Source organism: Calonectris borealis, chromosome 1 (assembly GCF_964195595.1).
Source record: "Calonectris borealis chromosome 1, bCalBor7.hap1.2, whole genome shotgun sequence".
NCBI classification, from domain to species: domain Eukaryota; kingdom Metazoa; phylum Chordata; class Aves; order Procellariiformes; family Procellariidae; genus Calonectris; species Calonectris borealis.
The window spans coordinates 12,345,771-12,372,083 of NC_134312.1; the positions used below are offsets into that span (position 1 = coordinate 12,345,771).

A 26,313-nucleotide genomic window follows, 5' to 3' on the forward strand; every position below is an offset into this window, starting at 1 on the left:
ATGGGCAGCGGAGCCAGTTCTGAGAGCAAGGAGTCGGCCAGGAGATCCAGAGAACTGGAAAAGAAACTCCAGGCAGATGCAGAGAGGGAAGCCAGGACAGTCAAACTACTACTGTTGGGTAAATAGAATAGAAATTGTTCATAATGCTTTTCCACTGATGGGTTATTTTGCTCTGGAATTACGTTTCAGTACAGTGAATTTCCCACCTCTCACTATTTTATTTGAAGAAGACAAACCTGTAATACATGCACAAAATGTTTTCTGGTTGTGAACACTCATGAAGCAACCAATTAAGTCACAAGGAACAGGCTGGAAACGGCCATGTCACTGCATGTATTCAATTTTAAATATTATAAATCCTTGACTTTGAAAATATTTGAGAAATGTTATGATGATTACTTACACAGAATGTAGCACAGACTTATCTTTTTTTTTTCATGGATCTATATGCATTCATTTGCAGGGTTAAGTGAGATAACTGGTTACATCATAGAAAATCCAAAGGTGTCACAAGGTATTGATATTGTTTCTTTTCCAAACTGTTGCACTTCATTTTTTACAGAAGCAGAAAGTGACTTAGAAAGGCTTTTTTCAATGTATAAAAATGATATTGTGGAGAGTGGAATGGAAGGTAATAAATTAGATTAATACAGATGAATAGTCTCACAGAGTACTACTTCTAATCCACACTATGATCAATTCATTAACAGCCAGTGGGTGTAATGGCAAAAGAAAAAATTTTTTTTTCTTGATACGGCTTTATTCTTCTCTCTTTTTTACCATAGTACTGTGTAGAAATACAAGAAATATCCAAGAGCACAATAACACTGCCACTATCTTAATATTTTTCTTTTAACAGTATGATGCCTGCTATGACAGTTTACGTTGGTTACACCAAATGAATAGAAAAACAGCCTTTGATCATTGAAATGTTTCTATTTTTTCTCCATTGTAACCACAATGCTTACAAATGCTTTTAAACTGACATTTATTCAGACTTAGCTAGATCCCTTCAATAAAGTAAATCGGCTTAACTCTGTTGTTTTGTATCTATCTTATGCAAAAAGTCTATTTATACCTGCTGAGAATCTAACTATTATTATTAATAAAGAAATAAGAGAAAAACACAGCCATGCAGGTTTCTCAGATAATAATAGGGAAGTAGCAGTTTGATACACTTTATGTACCATCAGTATTCAGACTGTGGTTTACAAAGCTTTTCAGTCCAGTGGAGAATATGAAGATTTTCTGTGCCACATTAATACAAAATATTGCCCCTACTGAGACAAGCTTGAGTTGGTCAAAAAACAGAATAATATTTTCATTTAAACTTTCATAAAGTTTCCATACTTTCTATATTCTCTTACAAAAAGGAATTGGCATATCGAGTTGGAGCCAGGGTCCATCTACTCCAGCATCCTGTCTCTGACCTTATCCAACACGGATACATGAGGAAGGTGTAAGAAATCCTTTAGGAACAACTTATAGGATAAAGAGGAATTTATAAGATAAAGAGGAATTTATAAGATAAGCAGTTTCATGATATATTTTGATCTTCAAGCCTTCATGTCTTGGCAGTAATACTGGAGACTGTCTTACACTAGGACACAAACTAAATTACCCCTCCCAGAACACATATATGTATTTAGCATTAAGAACTTCAGTTTTTAATGTTTCCCAATGTATATAATCAGTCTTCTTCTGCCACTATTATTATCTCAAGATAACTTTAGTAAAATACTTTGAGATTAATTGCAAGCTATGTGAAAAAGACTTCTAGTTCATTCATTTCAAATCTGAACATATTTCAGTTTCATCAACTATACAAGCACTCTTTTCATGACATAAGATAATCATCAGAATCTGAAATACTTTTGCTAAAAGTCATCTTTATAGTGTATATTTCTATAATATCTTCCCTTATTCATGTCACATATGATAAAGATTCAAATTTGTCAGTGGTTAATGTTTTGGAAGATTTTTTCTCCTGGGAGCAGTTATGCCAAATCACAAGGAACCAAGAACCTGGTAAAAAAACATGTTGGGGAAAAAAAAGAAAAGATTATAGACGTAATAGCTTGAATTTTCTTGTTCTTAAAAAAGCAAGAGGTGAATAAAACCTGAGTCTGTTTTGAGCCTATTGCACAGCTAGAGTGAAAGTGTCTCTTGAACACTTGGAATCACAGCTGCTGAAGCAGCGTGATTAAGGGGCACCATATAGCCCCTTCCATCGTCAACCAGTGACATGGCCAGATAGGAGAGGATTAAATCTACTATGTTCAGATCAGGGCCTGCTATCTTTCCATACCTCTGAGGTGATCTCAGAAATGATTCAAATTTTACACTTCATAAATCAAGGGCAGCGCCATTCAAGCCAACCAGCCTAGTCCTACCCTAGTCCTAGGTTTCTGTTCATTCAGACCATATGTTGCCTCTGTATTACAGACCAGATGTCACCATTGTTTCTTTTGCAGTTGGCAGATTGGTAGAAAATACTCAGAAAAAAAAAGGATATGTGTATCATAAGTTTTTCAGTGTGATCACTATGCTTTTACCCTTAAAATGTAAAAAAAAAAATGTATTCTGACCATTTCCTGAGAGGATTATTTATTATCTAGTCTGATCTCTCTGCATCCTCCAATAGGACCCTATAAAAAAATGAAATTATATCCAGAAACCAAAGACACCACATTTGTTTATGTTAAGTTCCATGATCTGGGCAAACACATCTGTGTTGAGGTGATAATTTACAGTTTATATGACATGCACACAAAAAACTGCACATATAAATTGGGGGAGGTGGAAAATTATGCCACTTTCTGCCATTCTTCACAAGTTGTCCAGGAGCCAGGACGGTTAAGTCCTCTGTGCTATGTTGTTGAGGCCATCCCACCCCCCCACCCTGTCCACAAACCTAGCCTCTACATATTTATACTTCAAAAAAGTCAGATTGTTTTATGAGTCTGGAACAAACTCCAAGGTGAAAGTTTTATTTCCTTTGTATCAGGGCCATATCTTGCCTACCACATCACATGCAGTTTATATACTTTGTAGGAGGCCAGCTTGCAATTTATTTGTGTGCAAACTACAGCGCACATTTGAAACACGGCTAAAGCAGCTTCAGCTTAAATAATCATTAGACTTTGAACTTATTTCTTTTCAAAGTATTACTCCATGGCCTCATTGTCTACAGTTTTCAGTGGCAGGACAAAACTCTCTTATTTGAGCTGGTCATCCTCAGCTCACTTTACTGAGAAATACTCACTTTTAGGGCACGACTCACCCAATTTAATTTAAACATCTGCTTCAGGGTGACAAAAATTGAAGCTGTTTGTTTGTTTTAGTTTTGACAGCAAATATTTTTCTCTACTGACTAGAAGAGGTCTCTGATAAGTAGTCTGAATGTAGAGGTTTATAGCATAGACATTTAAAACCCGTTAAAATGAATCAGTTACTGTAGTACTGAAGTCAGGTTTAAGTTAACCTGCACTGGAAGGAAAGACTTGGAGCACAACGATGGCCCAATAACCCTATTGACTGGAATACACTGATTCTCTTTTTTTGGGGGTGGGGCAGCATTTAAGGACCTCATTCCCTCAAGAGGGTTAGATCTTAGATCTTTTCTCTAGTTTCTTTCTCCCATGGAAAAAGTTTGTTCAGTTTGGTAAAAGGACCAGAAAGAGAGAATTTCCATGCTAGTTCACAGTTTCCAGAGCTCTGAGTGGCACAGACAAGGCTCAGGCAGAGGTGTGAAACCTTTTCTGATTTTAATTTGAAGTTTTTATTTTCCTGCTTTTTGCTGTTTTATGTCATTGTCAGTGGCTTTTGTGACAGGTTTCAAACAAAATATTCAGGCAGTAGATTTTTAAATTTTCTTACCTTTACTTCTGAAAACTTTCCTAAACCAAACCTTTACTTCCAGATAAATAATAGCTGTAAAGAGATAATAGCTCTTGCTTTGAGACACAAAAGCAGCTTAATATACAAAAAGAACGTTCTTCAACAGCTCAGCAGATGCTAACCTTGAACGGGGCTTGTACTCTCCCCAGTTTCCACAACCATTCAAACAAATTCTGCTTAGAAAACCAGTAATGTCAAGTTACAGCTGAGGTCCTGGGCTCTGTTCCCCTTTGAATTTGAGACATTCTCACTGGCTTTCAAGCCGCCTCCATTTTTTTCTCTATTTCTGCTCTGTCTCTATGCCTTGGTGGCCTGCAGGGAAGAGGTCAGGCAGTCCCAGAGCCGCGGGGCAGCTCACGTCAGGCTGCGGGGGGATGGCTCCTTCGCAACTCGGCACTTCTTCTTGAGTCTCCTCTGCAGCCCCAGCGTGCCCAGAAACATAAGGAGCTTGGGACGTGGGGGGTGCAGTTTGGAATATCCAAAACAAGAAGAGAGGCAGGTTCCAGCCTGCCAGAGTGTACAGCACCACGCCGGAGGTGGATGCAGGATGCCCCAGGGCATGGTGAAAGTGATCTCTGGGAAGAAGTATGGGAATAAACTTCCATCGGCCTTACTGGCAGGGAGGACATCTTTCAGCTCCCAGCGGGGCCAGAGTCTCAAGCATTGACCGAGACTTCTGTGCCTTTGTTTTCTGTGCCTTTATCTATCTCAAGAAAACTAGGCATGCAAATAGAGGTAGAGAAATCAGAGGTAAATTTGAGAAAGCGAGATCTTAAAGATGTGAAATGCAAAATACAGGCTATGGCACATTATCCCTGGTCCCTATCAGGCTGAGCTATAAATCTTCACAATGGCAGCAAGTTTCTCAAAAACCTATTAAACTTTCCAAGCTTCAGGACAGGACTAAGTTTGGCCTAAGTTCTCGTCTTCTATTCAGAAAATCTGGGCTCAATTACAATTGACCTTTTCACTGCCTCCTAAAGGGAAGCTGCCTTCAGATCCCCGTGCAGCCAGGCAGGGGCTCTCAGGATGCTCTCTTCCTGCTGCTTCTGGGGTGGAAGGGTGGAAAGGCAGCCCTGCCCCTGCCCTCCCACCCCGGGGCCTGCCCCGAGGAGCAGGCTGCACAGGAGGAAGAAGGAAGAAAGGAAGCAGGTGCAAAGTAAATTGTTTCTGACCCATTTGCTGGGGTGCAAATGCTTCTGTGAGTGACACAGTACTCCGGAGTGAAGCCGAAGTCTGAGAGTCATCTGTTTAGATGAAGGCATTCCTGGATCATAAATGAAAGTTGAGCAGAGGTAGAAAAATGTACCCAAAAGATATAAATTATGCCTTCCACTCTCTTTTAACTTTGCCTTTCAGATCTGGAAGAGAGGTTCTTTTCTATATTATGTTTCCTGGCATCTTTCCATGAGGTGAATGTATGAATTCTCAGCACAGCCTGCTCTCTTTCCCACAAAAAGTGTAGCAAACGCCACCTTGCCGACGGGGCTTTACCAAGTTCTTCAGAAGGGCAGTGAAGGGATAGTAGATGATCTATGGCAAATTTGCATTTTTTCCAAACTGTGGCAGATGGCAGCATCAGCCCATTTTGCATAGGCTCATTTTTCTCATGCACTTTCTGCCGTTCACCTCATGGGCATTAGAAAATGCTTTGCGTATGGTTTGCTGTCTGTTGTGATTCATTTGAGTAAAGTAATCCCTGTCATTTAAATGTTATTAGCTTTACAAAATCTGTTTGGAAAGTCTGTAATCAGTTTGTTCCATTCACTGAGAAGCCCTCAGTTAAAACAGCTATGCCCCAGATTTCCTCTATTGTCAAAAGTATTTGACATCATCCAGTGAGGTAAATGATAATCTGCAAAGAGAAAAGCAGTGATGAGTCCTGGTCCATGGATTCACAGCCAAAATTAAATCCTCTCTTCAGGTGCTTTCAAAATCTGGCTCTTGTTTGGCAGTTCTTGCCAAGCCTCACCACTCTCACTGAAGTTCAGATGATAGTCACTGGCACTGATTTCCAATGGAGAAGGTTTGCATTGTGATTACTCACTTTGCATGAGATAAGAAGGGCAAATTAATCATATCTGTCCAAACCTAGTTCTGCAACTGGCTGTGCAAGCAAATGCCTGTACCACCCCGCCAGCTATGGGGATTTCCTGCAGAATCGTCCCCAAGCTGGATCGGTTGCATTGCTCTGCAGGCTTCCCGCTCCCAGCCACGCTCCTTCATAGCAGAAGGCCACAGAGGAACTGCCAAAACACCGGTGTCAAGACATTTGCTCATGTGCTGCCTCTGCATCGTGAGCTAGACCACCTGCAAGTCTCCACGCTCTCTTTTTCCAGTTGCTCAAAAAGGCTGGCAAAAGAGCGTGGAACGCACTGGTTTGGCTTGCTAAAGGTCATGACGCACATTAAATGAGCAGCTACAAATCATGTAATGAACGGGACACCGTCAGAAGCTGTAGTTTGTTCATGTCTTTCTGCCCATCTGCCGGGGATGAAATCAAAACATGACCCATACTTTATTTTCTTGATAATTAAAGAGTCTATATTGTTCTGTTAATTGACTGAATGTTCCTTTCTTTTCAAATGTCCCTTTCCTTTTCAGAATCAATACTTTACCAAGATTTCATTCTTTTTAAGTCTGAATGGACACTAGAGGGGGTTATAGTTAGTACAATGGGGATCTAAAACATCTGTATGTCTCTTCATAGATACAAAATTCTGTATTGCAGAAAGTTATTTTTAATACTTGCTACTTATTCATGTATCAATCCCATCTTCTCAACATTCCCCTTCTGCAGGTGCTGGAGAGTCGGGAAAGAGCACTATTGTAAAGCAAATGAAGTAAGTATATGAATATTCATATCAGTTGTTGAATCTGGTATTTGTAGCATAAGCTATCTAGCTAATGTCTTATTACAGTATTTATGCTTATTTGAATAAAATGCAAAGAAACATCATTCAAATCAAGTTCTCTTTCAACCACATAAAGAAAAATACAAAGTGACTAAGACACACAGCTGGATTGGTAATCAAATCTGTCTGATCAAATCATGCACTGGTCCAACTCCTCAGTGAAGACCAGGGAAGCTTCTTCATCAGCTTTGGTAGGAGTTACAGTACTGTAGCGAGAACATGAACGTAGAAGACAACCAGCCATGGTAGATCCAGCTAGCCTAGTATCCTGTCTCCTACCGAAGTAGCTAACGAAGGATATTTCCAGAAGATCATCAAACCAGACAAGCAAACACACCATAATACTCGCGCTGAATACCCTGATGGTATCTCATGATCTGTGACTCAGGCACTATCCTGAACCAGAGACGGTATCACTGTGTTTAATAGCCCTCAATTCATGCCTATGTTTCTCCTGAATCTTTTTTGAACCAATGTAAACTAATATCATCCACAATATTCTACGGCAAGTCATCCCACAGTTTAATTACATATGATGTGAATCATCTCCCTTTGCTCAATTTTAATTTCGTCCCTAATAATTTCATTTGATTTCACTGTATTACAAGAGAAAATATTGAAGTATTCACACTGTATAATAGTGCAAAGTTTTGTTGGTTTTCTTTCCCAAGCTGTGCTATGTAGCTCATTCTTGCTCTCCAGAGACTTATTCCAGCTCCTGCCAGAGGTCAGAAAGATTGTTCTCAGGTCTCCCACAGGCCAGGTGAGAACATCTTTAGCCGCCAGCCTACACAGTGAGGAGCTGCTACCCATCATCTAGCATGGGTAGGGACAGTCATGAGAACTGCTTTTAGCAAGGAAAGTATCACCCCAAAAAGTTTTCATACAGTAGTCAATTGGAAAAAACAAGCTCAAATGCAGAAATCCGTGTTCAAATTTGGACTGAGTGTCTGGTTAGGAAGATCGTGTGACTGCACCATAAATCTACAAGAATACTTGTAGATGTTTGTCCAAAGCGCACGCGGTGCCACACAGATTGAAGTCAGTAGCTTTATTTCCCCTGGCTTCAGAGGAAGGTCAAATCTGTGTGTGTGTGTGTGTGTCCCTTTACAATTTACTAACACAATATTTTCACATATAGTAAAACAGGCTAAAACTAAATTCGTTCATGTTATTCTTTTAAGGGTAGCCAAAATACTAATCATGTATGTGGTTTAAATAGATAATCCACCTCAGTTTGAAAGATCGTACTTACACAGGCAGCAAAAATCCTCCACCACTGTGTAACTTGCTAAAATATTGCTGTTGTATCTAGCTGATTCTCATAGACAGTGTCCAGGTCTGCTTCCTAGACCTGTCTAAATACAGAAAAATATTACAAAGGAATTGCAACTGTTTAGACATGACCCCACTTTGTAAGCACCAATCTCTTCCTATGTAAAAATCAAACAGACTGTTTTATGAAATCATTAATACTGTTCCGAATTTAAGTTCTCCTAACTATTTCACATCTTCACCAACGCATTTTAAAGAGTGAAGTGTAAAATGTTATGCTGTAAAAGCAATTTTCTACTATTTAAACAGCTTTTGTATTAAGATTCAGAGCCATCCATCAAATACTTTTTTAACTTTTTTATTCCAGTTAAATGGTGGATAATTTTATTTCTGTTTTGAGTTCCAATGAGGAAACCCTCCCTATTCAGCAAACCATTGAAATGTTTTGTGCTGAAAGCTTCCCCAAGTAGAAGCAGATTAAAGATATTCCTCTGAATTGAGCACTTTAAGAAGGCTGATAATGCTTAACAGCATCGAGGAGGGGGCAAAAAACTGCAAAGCTGAGAGTTATCTTTAAAGCCCTGTGCATTTATGTGCTGTCAACCTGATCACAAATATGAATTACTTTACAGGAAAACTGTTCATGAAAATTATCGTTTTTCATATAAAATGTCATCTTTCTGTCACAACCAAGGACTTTTTTTTAAAAAAAGGGAAATTTTTCAGTAAAAAAAACAATTTCAGTCATTAATTTTTTCAGTGAAGCACAAAATTTTCTAGTGAAGACTGATAGCTGCTTACAAAAGAAATAACTTTGCAGAAAATAGTTTTCCACCAAAATCAGAGTAATTTTACTCCTATTAATATAATTTTCTAATTCATAAACCTCATTCTTTCCAGACTGAATATTTCAATCAAAGTTAAATCCTTCCACTAAGCTTTGCACAGTATTTTCTGATGCTCAAAATATAGATATGCCGCAAGGCCCTAAAAAGGCTAGGGTGGTTATGAGGGATAACTAAAAAGGGGAAAAAAAAAAAGCTTCTCTGGAGCCCTGTGCTTCTGACTAGATCATTTCCAATGTGCGATCTAACTTTTTTAAAACCAAGTTGAGTATTTCTGTGCTACGCCCTAAGTTAGCAGTACAAACCTACTACAAATAATTCTGCAAACGAAAAGGAAGAAACAACATATTTGGTAACTCATCATGCCTGTTGAGATTGAGTCGACTCCACCTATCTGGTGAGAAGCCCTCCTCGCGTGAAAAAAAAAAACAAGAGACTAATTTTTTTCCTCCAATAGAAACATAATTTAGATATTATGACTGGTAGCCTAACACCTCATCCCTTCAGCGCCCTGCACTTATTTTTTAAAGGCTGTTTATTTTTTCAAGGAGGATCAGGGAACAAAATTTTCCATTTGCTAAAATGCTCCTTCTGGCCATACAAGATGTCAGCCTGTTTTACAATCCTTCCTCAAGAATGACAGATCTTTAATAAAAGCAGCAAAATTTACTACTTATTTAACAGACTGACTAACATACCTTCTGCCAGAGGACATAAATATATTACTTAGGAAAAAAAAAAAAACAAACAGCAAAAACTATGAAAAGCCTCGAGCAAAAACAAGTTTTCTTTCTGTAATTACAGAATTTGGTTTTATTTCAAAATCTTATATTTTCTTCCTCCCTTTGTTTTTCAAAGGGAAAGCATGAAAACAACGTATAAAATAGCCATTTGCGGACTGCGTTAGGGCCTTTCCTTCTCTCTCATCCCAGATTTTTGTAGCCACAGGCAAAACATCCATCTTCTCCAGAAATCCTCTTACAGGCACCGCTGTGAAACACACAAAGCAGTTAAACCAAGTTCATGTACTCCATGGGGTTTGAGTTTCTGTGTATTTCATTCCATTATGTATAGAAAAGCTGCTGCTTTCACAGTCGTAAGGGTAAGAGGGAGAAGAATATGCTTAAGTACCGGTGCAAGGTTCAACATTGATGGCAGCTGAAATTATTTCCTGTTAAAGGTGATCTGACCCATTAAAGGAGGCCACCTACACAGGTGGGGAGCTCTGGGCACTTCATGCACATGGGGAAACATCTAAAGAACCCTTTTTTCCTACAGATGCTATTCCTCCAGACACAAGAATGTAACTTTTGAATTTTCTGACAGCTGTAAGTCAGAGATATCAAGACACATTCAATTGTGATCTGGGTTTTGTGCACATGTGTGTGAGTGAATTATTTTCTGACAGGGCTAACTTCTCCCCAAGACACACACCTATACTTACTCTGGGCTAACCTGTCAGATCCTTTCACATCACCCCTTTCTTTTTGTATAGGTCTGTCCAGATTGTATTTCTGGCAAGAGACAGGGGAAAAAAAAACAGACCAACCCCAGAAATTATTTATTTAAATAAGCTGGCCTTCATTTCTGAAAAACTGAGAGGCGGAAGAATAGAGCCTTGGTTCCAGCAGCAGCCAAAGCAGTTTGGTGTCTGTTCATTGAGAGTACGCTACACCAACACGGGTGAAGTTTTCATCCTTCTTCACAACTCATGGAAAAAGATGTCTCTGAGTCATGATATAATCTGCACACTGATCTTGGAGAACTTTAACCACATGCCATTCTCCAATCAAGGAGGATTATGAAATTATAATTCTTCTGTCAGAATTAGATTAATTGAATTTACTGCTAAGGTTCTTTGTCCTCTGGAATACAGGCCAAATCCTCCAGAGTAATATGTATGTCCCCAAAGCCTCTAGATAATAACAGTAACATCTTTCAATAACTAGAAATTGTAACTGATATACAAAGAAATATTAAAGATTTTGTTTGTTTGTTTTCTTGAGGAAATACCTCACAGTGTAGAAATACAAACAACCCCAGGCAACGCTAGAAATACAAAACAACCCCATGCAACGCTACAGGCTTGGGGAAGAGTGTTTGGAAAGCTGCCCAGAGGAAAAGGACCTGGGGATGCTGGTTGACAGCCGGCTGAACATGAGCCGGCAGTGTGCTCAGGTGGCCAAGAAGGCCAACGGCATCCTGGCCTGTATCAGAAATAGTGTGGCCAGCAGGAGCAGGGAGGTGATCGTGCCCCTGTACTCGGCACTGGTGAGGCCACACCTCGAATCCTGTGTTCAGTTTTGGGCCCCTCACTACAAGAAGGACATGGAGGTGCTGGAGCGTGTCCAGAGAAGGGCAACAAAGCTGGTGAAGGGTCTGGAGAACAAGTCTTATGAGGAGTGGCTGAGGGAACTGGGGTTGTTTAGCTTGGAGAAGAGGAGGCTGAGGGGAGACCTCATTGCGCTCTACAACTACCTGAAAGGAGGTTGTAGCGAGGTGGGTGTTGGTCTCTTCTCCCAAGTAACAAGCGATAGGACGAGAGGAAATGGCCTCAAGTTGCGCCAAGGGAGGTTTAGATTGGACATTAGGAGAAATTTCTTTACTGAAAGAGTGGTCAGGCCTTGGAACAGGCTGCCCAGGGAAGTGGTTGAGTCACCATCCCTGGAAGTATTTAAAAGACGTGTAGATGAGGCGCTTAGGGACATGGTGTAGTGGGCATGGCGGTGTTGGGTTGACAGTTGGACTCCATGATATTAGAGGTCTTTTCCAACCTTAATGATTCTATGATTCTATGATTTTTTGCAATAATTTTTCTACTCTAGGTAAGATTCTGGGTAAAAACGAGAATGATTAAACAAGCAATGTGACAGCCCATGACTAACATTGTAGATTCCAGTAATGAAGATTTGGGATCTAAGTACAGCTATGCATCTTGCCCTGTATCCACAGGAATGGGCCTGGGTCTTGTTCTGGATTCATACATTATCTTATATTGACCCACAAGGCAAAAAACCAATACCTATTCACTCAGGCTGGGAAGTCAAAGCCTCATAAATTTAACCTCACATAGTTGCAGAAACTGCTGTTTACCTGTTCCAGCAGAATAGGCAGATCAAGCATTGATAAATGCTTTTTTAAGGGCCAGATGGACTCAGTTCTTTCTCACACAGACCACAGAAGCATCTGATTCAACTTTTCAATACTTTCTGTTTTTTTTTAATGCATCCCATAAACCTTTTGTTTTCTATTTTTGCACCAGGATCATCCATAAAGATGGTTTCACCTACCAGGAACGCATGGAATTCAGACCTATCATTTACAGTAACGCAGTGCAGTCTATCCTGTCTATCATGAAAGCCATGACTAAGTTAGGAATCAGTTATGAAAACCCAGCTAGAATTGTGAGTATGACGCCCTTTCTCTTCAAATAGGCATTAGAATACAATTTTTTGTAGTCTAATAGTAGAGACTAGTAGAACAAAGAGGGTTCAGTATTTGCTTTATGACAGTGGAAACTAAGTGCTGCTTGAGTTATATGTGACAAGATGTCCTTACTTATTTTTATTTTCTCAAGACTGATGCCTGAGGTATAACCTTTGCATAGACTGCCATTTTGCTTGTTACAAAAGAAATGTTTAACTTGCAAAGACATAAGAAAGCAAAAAAAAAAGAACCTTTTCTTAGCTGCTTAGTCACTTATTTATTGCTATTGGGAAATGTAATAAATATTTTCCTTTTATGAACAAACCTTGGGGCTCAGCCATGTAAGGAAGGGTCATCTAGACATGCTGGGAATATTTCAGCTTGGCATTGCTGCTGGAGCAGAGACCTCCCCGTCGTACGGACGCAGCGCTGGGCATTGGCACTGCGGAGCAGCGGAGTCTGACCTTCCTGACGGGGTTAGCAACCCTATGCACAAGCGCAGAGAGGAAAAGCCACAGTAAGAAAACCTGCTATCTTCTGGCAATCATGATGAATTTTCAGGGGCAGAAGTAAAGGAAAAACACATACTTTTCTTCTCAGTGCAATGATTTAGTTTATTGCCTGTAATTCAGACCTTGCTGGGAATTTCTCAAAGGCCTGTCAGAAAATCAGCTGGTTCCAGTTCTGGCAAATTCTGCCTATTCCTTAGAGGGTTATCTTAGAGGGAATTACATCTGCTTATCTGAAAGAGCTTTTTGTGTCCCAGAAGTTTACATTTCATTACAATGACACGTGGTCCTTTGACCTAAAAAATGATGAACAAATGCTTCAGAGGTTGCTAAAGCTCATACTGTCATTTGACAAAATAGAAATGAAAGGTTTTCTTCCTATATTCTTTTAAGGATCCATGAATGCAAGTCATTCAAACAAACATAACGGTGCCCAAAAGCAGCACACAGAAAACAGGCCCATGTGAATGTGCTGCAACTTGGCCCGTCTCCTCAGCTGTGATAGACCCATGCTCGGCACAAGGACCCATCTACCAGCCCACAAGGCCTGAGACAGCTGAACCTTGCAGCACCCAGCCACAGGTCCTGATATCCACTCTGATATCCACTACGTGGATATCCACTGATATCCACTACGTGGTCCAGACTCTGTTTGCCATCTGTAATTGAGATAATTGTAATTGCCTGTGCCCCGGTTCTTCAGCCTCCTTTCTCAGCCCTGTCAAACTCTCTGAGAGGTTTACACGTGTTCACTCATCATCTATCATCTATGCTAGTTTCACAGACACTATTTTCAAGGGATTTCACAGCCTGGGGAACTGGGAATTGAAAATTTTTGTTAAATAGCCCAATTCATTTCTTAGCATTATATATAACTAAATGCAAAAAATACAGCTTTTGTAAGTTTATCATTTATAGCACAGCAAGCCCACTTTTACTGTCATTGGCAGAACAAGCCTCTAGGAATACAGTTGAATACATCTGTATAAAATATTTGCAGTGCCTGCCTTCTTTTCCCCCAGAACTGCATAAGAGCAACCTGGATGTGAGTTTTAAAGAAAATAGAAACACTGGTCACATTTATTTGAATCGCCACTAAACATTGCCCTTTCTTCCAAAAATAAACTTAGCTTGCTTACATTTTCTGTAAAATCATAAGACATTTATAAGCTTGAGTTGTTTTGATATAAGCTTTGATTTCAGCTTTGTTCTTGCTGTGGGCTGGTCCAGATTTAGCTGCTTAATGTCATCTAGCCCAAAGACTGGGCTTATCTTGGGCCAGACAGCAATGGGTTTATCCATGTTCCAGGACTGTCTGCAAATACCTCTTAGTGGTCCTGAAAGTGCCTCAGCACGTAATTTTGAACAACATCTGTTCTGGGGAGAGAGGTGTTTTTTTCTTCCTAAAGCGCCACTGCAATCTACTTTTAATATGAAAATCATCTGAAGTCTGTGTAAATGCCAGAGAGAAAGAAAACATTATATAAATCAGGGTTACGATAAACTCAATCTGCCGCTATCTTCCTGTTTTACCTAAGCATCAAAATCCACAGTTGCCACCTTTTGCATAATGATCAATGAACATTCACCGTACACCTGGAGGCTCTGAGCTCAAGGCTCCTCACTGCAGGCTATCCAACCAACAAATCCAACCTTGTAGGAGGATAGCTGTAATCATTAAATGATAGGTGATATCTTGAAGGAGAGAACATTCCAACTCTTATCTCGCAGCTGAACAAGCCTGCGCTCTGGAGAGCAGCCCTGGAGGCAGACGAGGGCACGGGCGAGAAGGCTCGGCTCCGTGCTGCCAACCCGGCACGGAGCGAGAGGACGGGGTGTCAATGGGTGTCAATGGAGCCGGCGCTGTTTCATGTAGAAGGGCAATTGTACGGCTGTCCTCCTTCCTCTTTCAAATGAAGGCAATTCTCTAGTGGTTATTTCGCCCTTTTTTTTCTTTTCTCCATGCTAACTCAATTTCTCCAGTATTTTAGAAAACAAACATACTCCCTGCCAAAACAGTGTCTGTCAGAATCCATTTATACTTTTGCAACTATTGACTGCAAGTCACTTCAGTTTTCTACTTATACGGCTAGGAAGGAATTATATTCTATAATTATTCACCACTGCGAAGTGTATCAAATGACCCTATTTTAATCCTGCTCTTTATTTACAGTACATTCCTAAGCTGTTAACCACTGAAAAGAAATATTTTTAATGTAACAGATTACTTGAAGTCTTTTTGTATTGACTGCAAAAGGAAGAAATTACAGAATAATACATTTTTAAAATTTGGGATTTTATTCAGTTACAGGTTTCTTCTTCCCCAAATAAAAAAACATATGGGAAACGCATTCACTAGTTATATTCACTTTGCCACATTTCTCACTGCAGCCTAAAGCTAGGAATTTTTTCTTCCAAATACATTAAAAATATATTTAGCTATATATATGTCTGCTTTGATGTAGTTATAATATTTTTAAGCTTTAAATATCCTTTTTAATTTAGTTTGTGATACCCCCCTACTCCCTCTTACAATAAAAACCTTCCTTCCAAGTTGGACCTTTTGTGAACACCTACGGTAAGATGAAACGGAGCCCTCGTATGAACAAAACAAAACAATAGAAAGAGGAAAACTCTGTGCATCACAATTTAGGTCTAACCTTGGCACTAACTAAAGGGAAGTGAGCTTGTGAAAGTATGCTTACATGCACAGGCGAGTACAGCTACCTGGAAAAATCAGTGAAAATGAGAAATTTTGCCCCTGCAACTCACTTTAAACCAAGCACGTCTGCAAGGCGCTGGAGGGGCACAGCGCACTTGCACAGCATTTACTGGAATTTCTCTTTAGGAAGATGAAAGGAAGCTGTGCGCCATGGCAACAACTCTGGAGGACGGCGACATGTCTTCTGAACTGGTCGAACTCATCAAACAAGTGTGGAGCGACGGCGGGACGCAGGCCTGCGTGGCCCGGGCAGCGCAGTACCAGCTCAGTGACTCGGCAGCCTAGTAGGTGCCGCCAGCCGCCGGTGCTGAACCGCCGGCCAGGACCGGGCCCGGCAGCGGGGCCAGGCTTGCGACAAGAACTCTTCCTCACGTGCAGAATAGCCTACGAAAATTATTGCTCATTAACGTGAAAAAGAATGAGGTTTTTTGCTAATGTTTATAATATATTAGAAATGTTTAACTGAAGGAAACAAGTGAAAACAACTTGTTTCAACTGCAAAACAAGAAGTCTGTTCTCTCTCTAGGTAATCCTAAGATTGACAAAACGAGGGAAAAGGTGAATTGAAACAGCTTAGGTTTTATCTAGCGTTGTACCCTGAATGCATACATCTCAAGCTGCTAAGCACAAGTCTGGAGGAAACCACACAAGCTTTCCTCTGACGCGCTGTGGCTGCGCGGAGGGGTGCTCCCCGCGCCGTCACCCTCTCAGCACCCAGCTGCTCCTGGCCAGCGGTGCTGCGGCCGCTCTCCAGCCTGACGGCCCCCGATCCCCTTCTGCGGCCGGGGAGCCGGCAGGCAGATACGCCGGGGACTAGGGCTGCTCAGCTCCCGCTCCACGAAGGGTCAGCATTCCGCTGGGGTACCTCTCCTAGCTTAGATGTAGTCAGTAAGCTTGGACTTATCAGGAGTCCCTGGTTTGGTTGCTTCTACCGCTGCTCTGGCAGGCTGCAGTGGTCCTGCTCCGCTGTTCTCTCCCTCAGCCCATACAAGACCGAGAAGGGAGGTGCCACCTGGGTCGAGTTTCTAGAGTGCCTAAGTCTGACTCTAGACCTGGGGCAGAGGGTTGTTCCAGCTGAGGTCCACCTTCCGAGGTGGAGGTTTCTCTGCTCCTGCAGCTCCTCCGACAGGCTGAGGGCACCTGCGGGGTGAAACCTCTCAAGGTGCCGGGTGTCCCTTCTGGGAGAGGCATGACCGGGGTGAAACCTCCCAAGGTGGCGGGTGTCCCTTCTGGGAGAGGCATGACCGGGGTGAAACCTCCCAAGGTGGCAGGTGTCCCTTCTGGGAGAGGCATGACCGGGGCTGGGCCAGGAGCCAGGCGAACCGAAGGCAGTCATAGCTCACTAATTGTAGATAGTAGAAGGGATATACCATGAAAACCTTAAAAATTCTTCATCTCTTTATATCTTCAAAACAAGAATGAAGACCTTTCTGCAAGATACCTAAACAAAGAGAGTATTGCCTGTGTTGATTTGTGCCTGATTTGGCAGTATTTTATGGCAGCCTTGTATTTCTATAGGAATAGTACAGAGCAATCTTTTGTTTCCTAATATATCCTTTCTGACAGGCCACACTGCAGTTCCCAGCACTAAAAGCCCGTAACAGCCATCATAATTAAAAGGAAAAACATTTCTTGAAATTAAAAAAAAAAAAAAACCACAAACCCCAACCACAAAAACAAAACCTAATGCAGAAAAAGAATACAGTACCTGTTTACCCGCTAACATTCTAGTGTGCACACTCTGCAGATGCGATGTGGTTGCCTAAAAAGAAGATAGGGTAGTCTAGAGTAATTCCCGCTCAGTGTTTTGGGCTGTGTCATGTTTTAACCTGCAATAGGTTTCACTATTTAAGGGACCTAGTACACACTGTAAAGGAGCCAATAATCATTATTTACTGCTAGAGTTACATTAAAACCAACAGTGATATGTTTTTCATCTGCTTGAACACTTCCGAAAATCCTGCTACTCCTCTGTCTTCATCTTTTGGTACCTGATGCTTCTGAAAATCTGGCCTTTGGCTCTGAACCATTAAAATCAACTTAGTTTTTGCCCTTGCTGCTGGACTTCTAATGATCGGTTCAAAACCAGCTAGACTCAATCAACCATCTAATGCTACATTTCAATTTCTTTTAAAACCAAAACCCTGTTTCTCAGCTCCTGTGAAACAGCTCCTACACAGAGTATTGATTTATACTGTGTAAATTCTGACTTTCTGAGGTTATCTTCTCTGAGTCTTTTCATTATTCATTCATGCTAATGAAGTTTGATCACTGCCTTTCCTCTGTGTGTTTTAACTGGAAAAAAAAAAAAAGAGATCTTCTGAATAATAGAAAATCCCCTGTATGTCAAATTTGGCTGTAATTTCTTCCTTAGACTCACCTGGAATTAATCCTGTTTTAAGATGGAGTGATGGGTAAGGAAGGGGCAAAATCAGCATTATAAATCGTGACCTTAAATGTCATTGCATAGCTACCAGTAGCACATGGTGCTTTTCGCTCATGCAGTCATTTGCCTCTCAGGGTAGGATTCGTGTCCCCTAATTCAAGCCAAGGAAAGATCCGGCATTTAGCCTAACCCACCAGCCTGCGCTCCCTCTTTTGCCAGTGCAGAGCCGGCTGCAGAGTGTCCCCTCGGAGCTGCCTACAGCTCTAGGAAGAATCTGAAGATGCCTCTCTTGCTCCATTAACTAGATGATTAACTTGGTCTAATTTTTTATGCAATTACAATTGGCTGTGTTGAATTGAATTTAGGTATTTGTGACTACGAACTATCAGATCTTTATAATGAACTTTATGTACAAGTGTTTATTTTAGTGCTTACATGCTTTATAAATTGCAAAATGTCCTTTGTTTCTGCCTTCCACAAAGGTGAGCTGAGATGAGTTTGCCTCAGGCCCTACTCAGAGAACCAGAGCTATAATGCATTTTTTTTAAAACAGATTGTTTCCTGGACTCAAATAATGGGCAAACATTTAATTACTCAGATCAACTACAGTACTCCTTGCTGAGTGGATTGAGTCTATTCAACTTAAAATAAGAAAATCCCATTTCCAAGCATTACTTACAAATCTCCATATGGAAGATTCTAGTTTTTAAAAAAATTATTATTTTATTTTATTTTATTTTATTTTATTTTATTTTATTTTATTTTATTTTTTTACTTCCAAATGTATTAAATATTGCAGACAAGGATGATGAGCTGAGGTTTGTTTTGGTAAAACTGAACAGCAGAACTTCATGCTGGGCAGACTTCGTGTTAGAGAAGAAAAAAAAAAGGCATGAAGTCTAATAAACATTAGAGAGACTGTGTTTTATTTGTCAGAGACAAGAGGCTACAAATGGAAAGGTGCCAACTGGGACACCGAAAGCTTGAAAATGCTTCAACTATTGTATGTGGTTTCTTGCTTTTGGCTTTGTTCTTTATTTGAATATTAGTAGTTAAAAGGTAGGAAGCTACCCAGACATCACCTCTTCTTTTCCTTTTGTCAGTTCATAACCTCTTCACACAGATTGCTAGACCAGCCAGTAGGATTCATAGGCTCTGTCCAGCCATTTCGAGAAAACTGCGTGCCCCTGGGTTGGGTAGGACACGAACAGGCTTCCAAGATCTGGTTTGGCTTCTTGTTTCATGCAGATTTTATCTCAGTATGCCAGAGATAAAACCAGATAATCCACTCTTTTCCAGGGCATTGTGAGAATACCAACCTAGGGGCTCCTCAGCCTCATTGAAGCTTCTGGGTTTGATTACAAAATACATTTTTTTTAAATTATCATGTACCTTCCTCTTGTAAACTGATAGGTCTGCCGGGAAAACATTCCTAAATGTGAATTTCTCCAAAATATTACACCCTCCCTTTCACTTAGGAAGGAAGACGCTGTTACAAGAGGTCTGATAGGCTGCGATAACTTCTAGTCAATCTGCTTCTGAAAGACGCTGGCGGTTCTTCCCCTCTGGTGGCAATCCCCACTTGCTGAAAGCCCCTTTCCTGGCAAGGTGTTTTTTTAGCCTCCCTGAGGAAAATAAGGATTTTCCTAAACTGAAATTCTCAGAATGATGTTTATTATATACAATTAAATTACACTTCTATATACAAGAAAAAAAAAAGAGAAAAAAAAGGCAGGCTCTGGATTGTGGATCTAGGTTATATAAAAACCAGCAGTATTGTATTTAAATGTGTACTTTACCTAAAATATTTACAAGTGGCTCAATATGAAGTGATTATGTAATGTTCATTTCACCTTTTGAATTCACCAATCACCATTTCTTTCTACTCTCCTTAGTTACCTCAACGATTTGGATAGGTTAGCAATGCCGGACTATGTGCCTAGTGAGCAAGATGTTTTGCACTCCCGAGTGAAAACAACTGGGATTATAGAGACTCAGTTTTCTTTCAAGGATTTGAACTTCAGGTACGAAAGCCATATTTGAGAGTTTTTTGTGGTTTTATCTTTCTTAATTTTTTTCTTTCAAAGGTATTGACCTCTTATAATTTTGGTAATCCCATTGTGATATCCTTGAATCCATTCTTATTTAATATTTTGAAATAGCCAAAAAAGCAAGATATTTTAGTACCAGTACTCCAACTTTAAGCATATAATGGACCATTATTAAGAGATCTCAGAATATCAGGTTCTAAAACGACATTTTTACATATGTAAGTGTCTAAAAAGCATTATTTGTATCCTGCCATTTGAATAATTGTTTGTGACATTTATGAAATTTGCCTACCTAAATGTCCTTAACAGCATGCAAAACATTTGATGACTGCTAATTTGCATGCACTCTCAACCTTTCACTCTCTTCTTTAGAGAACGGAAATAACTGCTCTTAACACTGGAATGCATTACCGTTGGCAAAAAAATAACAATTTATGTCCCATGGGAAATTTCAGTATTAGCATGCATGCCTTCATGCTCATTTAAGATGAAAAGCAAAATGTTCAGAAAAAATTCTTGAAAATAATGTCTCTGAGAAATTTGACTGAAAATAATTGACACTTTCAGATATTCAAGATTTTGTTATGCTTGGTGAACCAATTAAAAACATCTAATTCCACATGAAAATGTATTTGAATGAATTATGATAGTTTCAGTGTTCTATAATGCTTTTCTCTATGGACTGAATTCCATTTAATTCTTAATTTAAAGGCTGGGGTGCATATTGAGGAGTGTTCTCTAGACAAGGAACTGTCTGTAGAGACAGACAGATGTATAAAGCACTAAGATTATAACTTCTACATTTTTCATTGGGCTTCTTTTTTTCTCCTCATTTGGCAATTAAACATCCCCCAAACCATCTATGCTACCACACAGATGCTTTGACACAACAGAGATTACCTATACAAAATAAAATTCTGAAATAGGTTCCCTATAAATAAATTATTATCACCTATTAATACACTGATCACTCATGAAAATTCAGCAGTTACCCAACGGTGTAATGTCATAGACATCATCTTCTTTTTCTCTGATTAACATATTACCAGACAGCTTTGTACATTGGAAATCTGAGCACGTTTAGTTACAGTCATAGTTTATGTAAGAAATAAAAGCAGGATCATCAGAGTACAAACCCTCTTTGACATGAAAGCTACCAGTCCTGATATTAGAATATCAGAATTAGTGTCTAGGTCCAACTAAAATGCAGCACAACTGAGAATTAAATTACCGGAGTGTCTGTAAACAAGGGGAAGGCTCCTAATGCCACCACAAACACAAAAAGCCACTGTGCTTAGCCTCTCTGCTATGCATCACTGTAGTGTTAAGTGAGTAAATTAATTGGTGGTTTTAGGCACTTGAGCAATATGAGGTAAAATCACTACAAAATAGTCTGAGGGTTTTGAGCTGATACAGGGATGCAGAGCAGCTATAAATCCATCTTAACCAGCCAGTTACTGCTACTTTGCATTGCCAGAGCAATGCAAAACAGCTGGGGGATCTTGATGACTCTGCACTTCGTTTGGTAAGTACCATAGAAACATCTATAAAAAGAGGAACACTTCCACATTCAGAGTGAGTTTTGGTTGATGTACTCAAATGAGGCTTGGGGTCACAAGCCATACATGGATAAAAAGAAAACATGAACAGATGCCTCATTCACTAAACACTCGACCCTCTTCTGAACTGAATGAGGCAGAACACATTTTCTATCTATGCAGTAAAAGTCTAAATCCCAGTACTGCTCCAGGGACCTGAATTACAGTTGCACAGACAGCATCTCTTCTTATTTGCTATCTTCTTAGTGGTTACTTTGCTGGTTTAGTGTGTTAGCTTTCTTGTGCTCTTCAATTTATTTCACTAATGTTGACTTTGATTTCCAGAGCTCAGAACATACTTAAATATTTTTAAAAGAAGGTCTTATCTTCATAGGTCCTCTCCTGCTGTCATTTCCATTGATGTGCTGGGAAGAGTTTGACTGGAATCAGGCAAGCTTGATTTTAGTCTTCAGGTCTCGCTATATGCACCATTAGGACAAATGGGACAGCTAGTCCCGTATCTGTAGCTAAGTAGCTAAGTTTTCCAAGAGCAGTGCTGGGAAAATATAGAGCTTTCAAGACTAACTTTGACTGTCTCGGTAAAAGAAAAATACCATCTCAGAAATACATTTTCTACCACTCACAGAGGCACTTCAGTTGTACATGTGTGTATATTAAGTTCTGGGCTGACATGAGAAGAGCTGAGCAAACTAAGGTTAGTACAACAAAAACTGCCCATAAGCATTGCCTCTGGCCTTGATCTTGTCCTATTTTAACTGACTTCTCATGAATATTCACAGGGCCATATATTAAAAGCTTGCAGGAAGTGAATACAGATTCATATGATTATGTACGCTTGCAAAACTTTACTGCAGACTAAATTTTGAAGCTTTTCCCCCCCCCATAACCCTGATTTCAGAGTTACCACAAATCAAGGAAGACATGTAATGGCAGGTGACTTTTGGGCACTAATCACAGCCAAAAGTCAAGATGCTTTATTCACACCGACCTCGCTCTTCAGTAGGCAGACTGAACTCAGTGAAGATACGCTTGGAAGAATGCCATTACTGTTATCAAAATCATGCTCCACAACAGCTTCCTGATTTCCTAATAATTCACATTTACAGACACCCAATAATCAGACAAAGAGATGAAACGTACTAGAAAAAAAAAATTCTCTAATTACTCCTCAGCTGCAGAAACAGTTCATCACAGGCATTGGGAAGGGCTTCATTTCTTCCAAGCAGGATGAAAAATGTAAACAATAACCTTTGTTTCCATCAGCTGCATTGCTGATGGTGAAGAAAACAGAGGATCAATATACTACAAAAAACGGTGGTTCAGTAACAAATTATTCTTGCTCTGTTTATTACTGACATGATTTTTTCATACTGAATCCCAATATTTTCATTGCTATAAAAACTGAGTTGTGTTTAATTTTCAGATGCTGCAGGATACACATCCAGAGAGTAAGATCTAATGCATTTTCTTTAAGGAAGGGATAATGCAACAGGGGATTAGGTTTTACAGTTTTAAGTTCCACAACAGGCAGCACAGGGAAAATTCATCATGCACACAAGGAAACAGAAAAAGTAAGGGTAGGATAAATTTGATTTTTCACATGTTTTTTCTCCTTTCTAATGCACTTGAAAAATGTTCTAGTTTGGCAGCTTTTATGTCAGAAAAATAGTGAAAAGAAAGCCCTATCCCTTATCACTGAAGAACTGCAAATATAAATGGGAATTTTGAAAGCAAGTGCTAAGCAGAACAACAGTAGCTTTGACGACAGCTCCATCTCAGCTGGGCCCTAACTAGGGCCCTACCTAGGTCCCAGCTCCGTTGGTGTTGCACCCATATAAAGAGTCCATTAAAAGTTCAGATGACTCTACCCAAAGGTAGTAATTTCTGGCAAAGAACGAAGGAAATCAATGCAGAGGAGGACAGCCCTACATTTTCCTCTCTACAGATGAAGGGATTCCTGCTCCCCATGAATTGCTGCTTAGACAGCAACTAATGAGATTGACAGGGCAGAGTCCCCCCCAGGCGCATGCTGCAGGCTGTACAGCTAGCTGAGCGATCGCGCCAGGGCGATGAATAGATGACTATAGATCTGCACCAGCCAATTAAACATAACCAGCGGGTCAACCCGTGACCAGCTTCCAGTCATAGGCCTTATTCATCAATGTGTCAGTTCACTACAAGCAAAACTATGAAGTAACAAATAGCTGTCGATTTGAGGGTCTTTTGTCAATGTTTCACGTATGAACTCTGTCCTGAATAAATCCTCGCCTGGAGGGCTTAGTCCTGCACTGAGCTCTTCTGCAAAGCCCCGCTTCCGCAACACGGAGTGCCACCTGAAAGTACTGAATGCATTTCCTACATGCAGGTATTTAAGCCTTTATGTTTCATTTTATGCCCACTACAAAGCTGTAAGTAATACATAGTACTCCTTGACCTGTTGGGATAGAAACAGACCAATATTTGGAAAAGCTGGATATTTGATTGTCATTCATCTCCAGCTGCACTCTGCAGATTAACAGCATGACTACGTCTTTATTAGTTAGTGCTTTACATTGTACGTATGTTATTTTTTCTGCAAAGGATGTTTGATGTGGGTGGACAGCGATCAGAGAGAAAAAAGTGGATTCATTGCTTTGAGGGAGTTACTTGCATCATATTCTGTGCTGCACTCAGTGCCTATGACATGGTTCTGGTGGAAGATAAAGAAGTGGTGAGTCAGAAGAGACAAAAAACCCTTTTTGCTGCTAAGTTTTAATGTACTCTCTGATCGCATATCAGAACTATTCCTGTTCCCTGATAACAATTTAAAGTCTATTACGCTGTACTGGTTCTTGCCAGTAAAGAACATTACAGTAAAAATGACATATGGGGATGAGATTTGTCAGTCTCTCATGTTTACCTTTTGCAACTCAACAGAACAGAATGCATGAAAGCCTTCAGCTGTTCAACAGCATCTGCAACCACAAGTGCTTCGCAGCCACTTCCATTGTGCTGTTTCTAAACAAAAAAGACCTCTTTCAAGAGAAGATAACAAAAGTTCATCTGAATATCTGCTTTCCTGAGTATAATGGTAAGTTTGGGGTTTTCAGAAGAAAATACATTCAGAAGATTAGTGTGGGCCATGCATTAAAGACGGAAACTTTGACTCAGGTCACCTATACATAAACATTTAAATACTAAGCATCTTATCTAGCATCTAGCCTTTCTCTCAAAAGAATGGTATGGGACAGACATGGCCAGAATCCAATTCATCTCACCTACTCATGATGGTTATCCTAAGGAGGGGTCACCTCTCTCTGGCGATGCTTATTTCTCTCCATTGGCGGTAGAGGAAGCTGAGAGAACTAGAAGTTTCAGTTGGCTGAAGTGTGGTGTGATGAACCCAGCCAACATTTCAGTTCAAGTCAGTGGCTTATCACTCACACACACCATAACTGAATCCAAGTTCTTTGTCCTTATTTTGAAAACCCATTCCATAAAGGGTCTGCCATAAAGGGAGTCTGCCTCTTCTTGTATGTCACAGCACCTACTGGAAATAAAAACCAGCAGCTGTTCGCAGCTGATGCAAGAGAATATATGAGGCTATGTCAGAAAGTGCCAGAGAAAAACCAAAATCTGCCTGTATTTTAGTATTAACCTAATGTATTTGGGATAGGGAGCGTCCAGAATGCAGCATACTTGAAGCAATATTATTATTATAAGACGGGTTCTGTGCACTTCCTGAAAACCAGCTCCTTCACTCCCTTTCTCAGGACACATCAACACAGCAACCCAAAACGGCTCAGCGCTTCACTGGGATAATCAAACATTCTGTGCTAGGCTCAGTGGAGCTACGCCGCTTCACGCTGCCTGGGGCTTCAGACCGGCCGGGAGCCAGCAGGGGCTCTCAGCAGCCGCCGGCCTCCGGGAGCCTCGTCCCGCCCCAGCCCCACGGCGCGGCCGCGGTACCAGCGCCCACGCCTGCTGCTGTCCTAGAGAGGCACTACCGCCAGGCAGAAAAGCTGCGTGGAGAAATGATGACTGAATGTATAAGCATCTGAATTTTTCCCTTTTTCCTTCTTCATTTCTTTGTCTCCTCATTTTTGAACTTCCCGCCAATTTTGTCTGCTATTCCCTTTGAATTCATGCTCCTTCCTTTTTTCTTCTGTTTCTCTCACTTTCTGCTCTCTAAGGTCCTTAACTGTTTCACATTGACTGAGCATTTCACTTCAGAAATGAGAACTTCTGGTTAGGCATTGGAATTTAAATTTAGGTGGGCAGTTTAAACACAAAATTTTCATACCTAATACATGAAGTTAATTCCCTTTAGAAAAAAAGGAAGAAAGAAAAAAAAAAACCCAAAAAAAAAGTATTCTTGTTTCTTAGCAGCTGTGAGGAAGTACCAGTTGAAATGTGTCTTCTTTCTTTTACTGTTCTCTCCACTAGGATTAAATACATTTGAAGATGCTGGAAATTACATCAAGAAACAATTCCTAGACTTGAACATAAGAAAAGCAGATAAAGAGATATATTCTCACTTGACATGTGCCACAGACACCCAGAATGTCAAGTTTGTATTTGATGCAGTCACAGACATAATAATCAAAGAAAATCTGAAAGACTGTGGGCTTTTCTAGCCACTCCTTCCCTTGCTCATAGCCTGACTTCATCTCAGTCCACTTTCCTCTCTTCATCCTGTGTGCTGACTGAAATAACTCTAGGAAAGAAACAATATCAATTAGGCTT

General features: G+C 40.3%; 1 protein-coding gene across 1 annotated transcript; it reads left to right on the plus strand.

The window, feature by feature from the left end:
• GNAT3 (G protein subunit alpha transducin 3) lies at positions 1 to 26,313 on the plus strand. Its single transcript, XM_075148467.1, has 8 exons — positions 1 to 118; positions 6,701 to 6,743; positions 12,198 to 12,339; positions 15,719 to 15,876; positions 19,874 to 20,002; positions 24,169 to 24,298; positions 24,505 to 24,658; positions 26,014 to 26,313. The coding sequence occupies exons 1-8, from the start codon at positions 1 to 3 to the stop codon at positions 26,202 to 26,204; spliced, it is 1,065 nt and encodes a 354-aa protein (XP_075004568.1). The 3' UTR covers positions 26,205 to 26,313.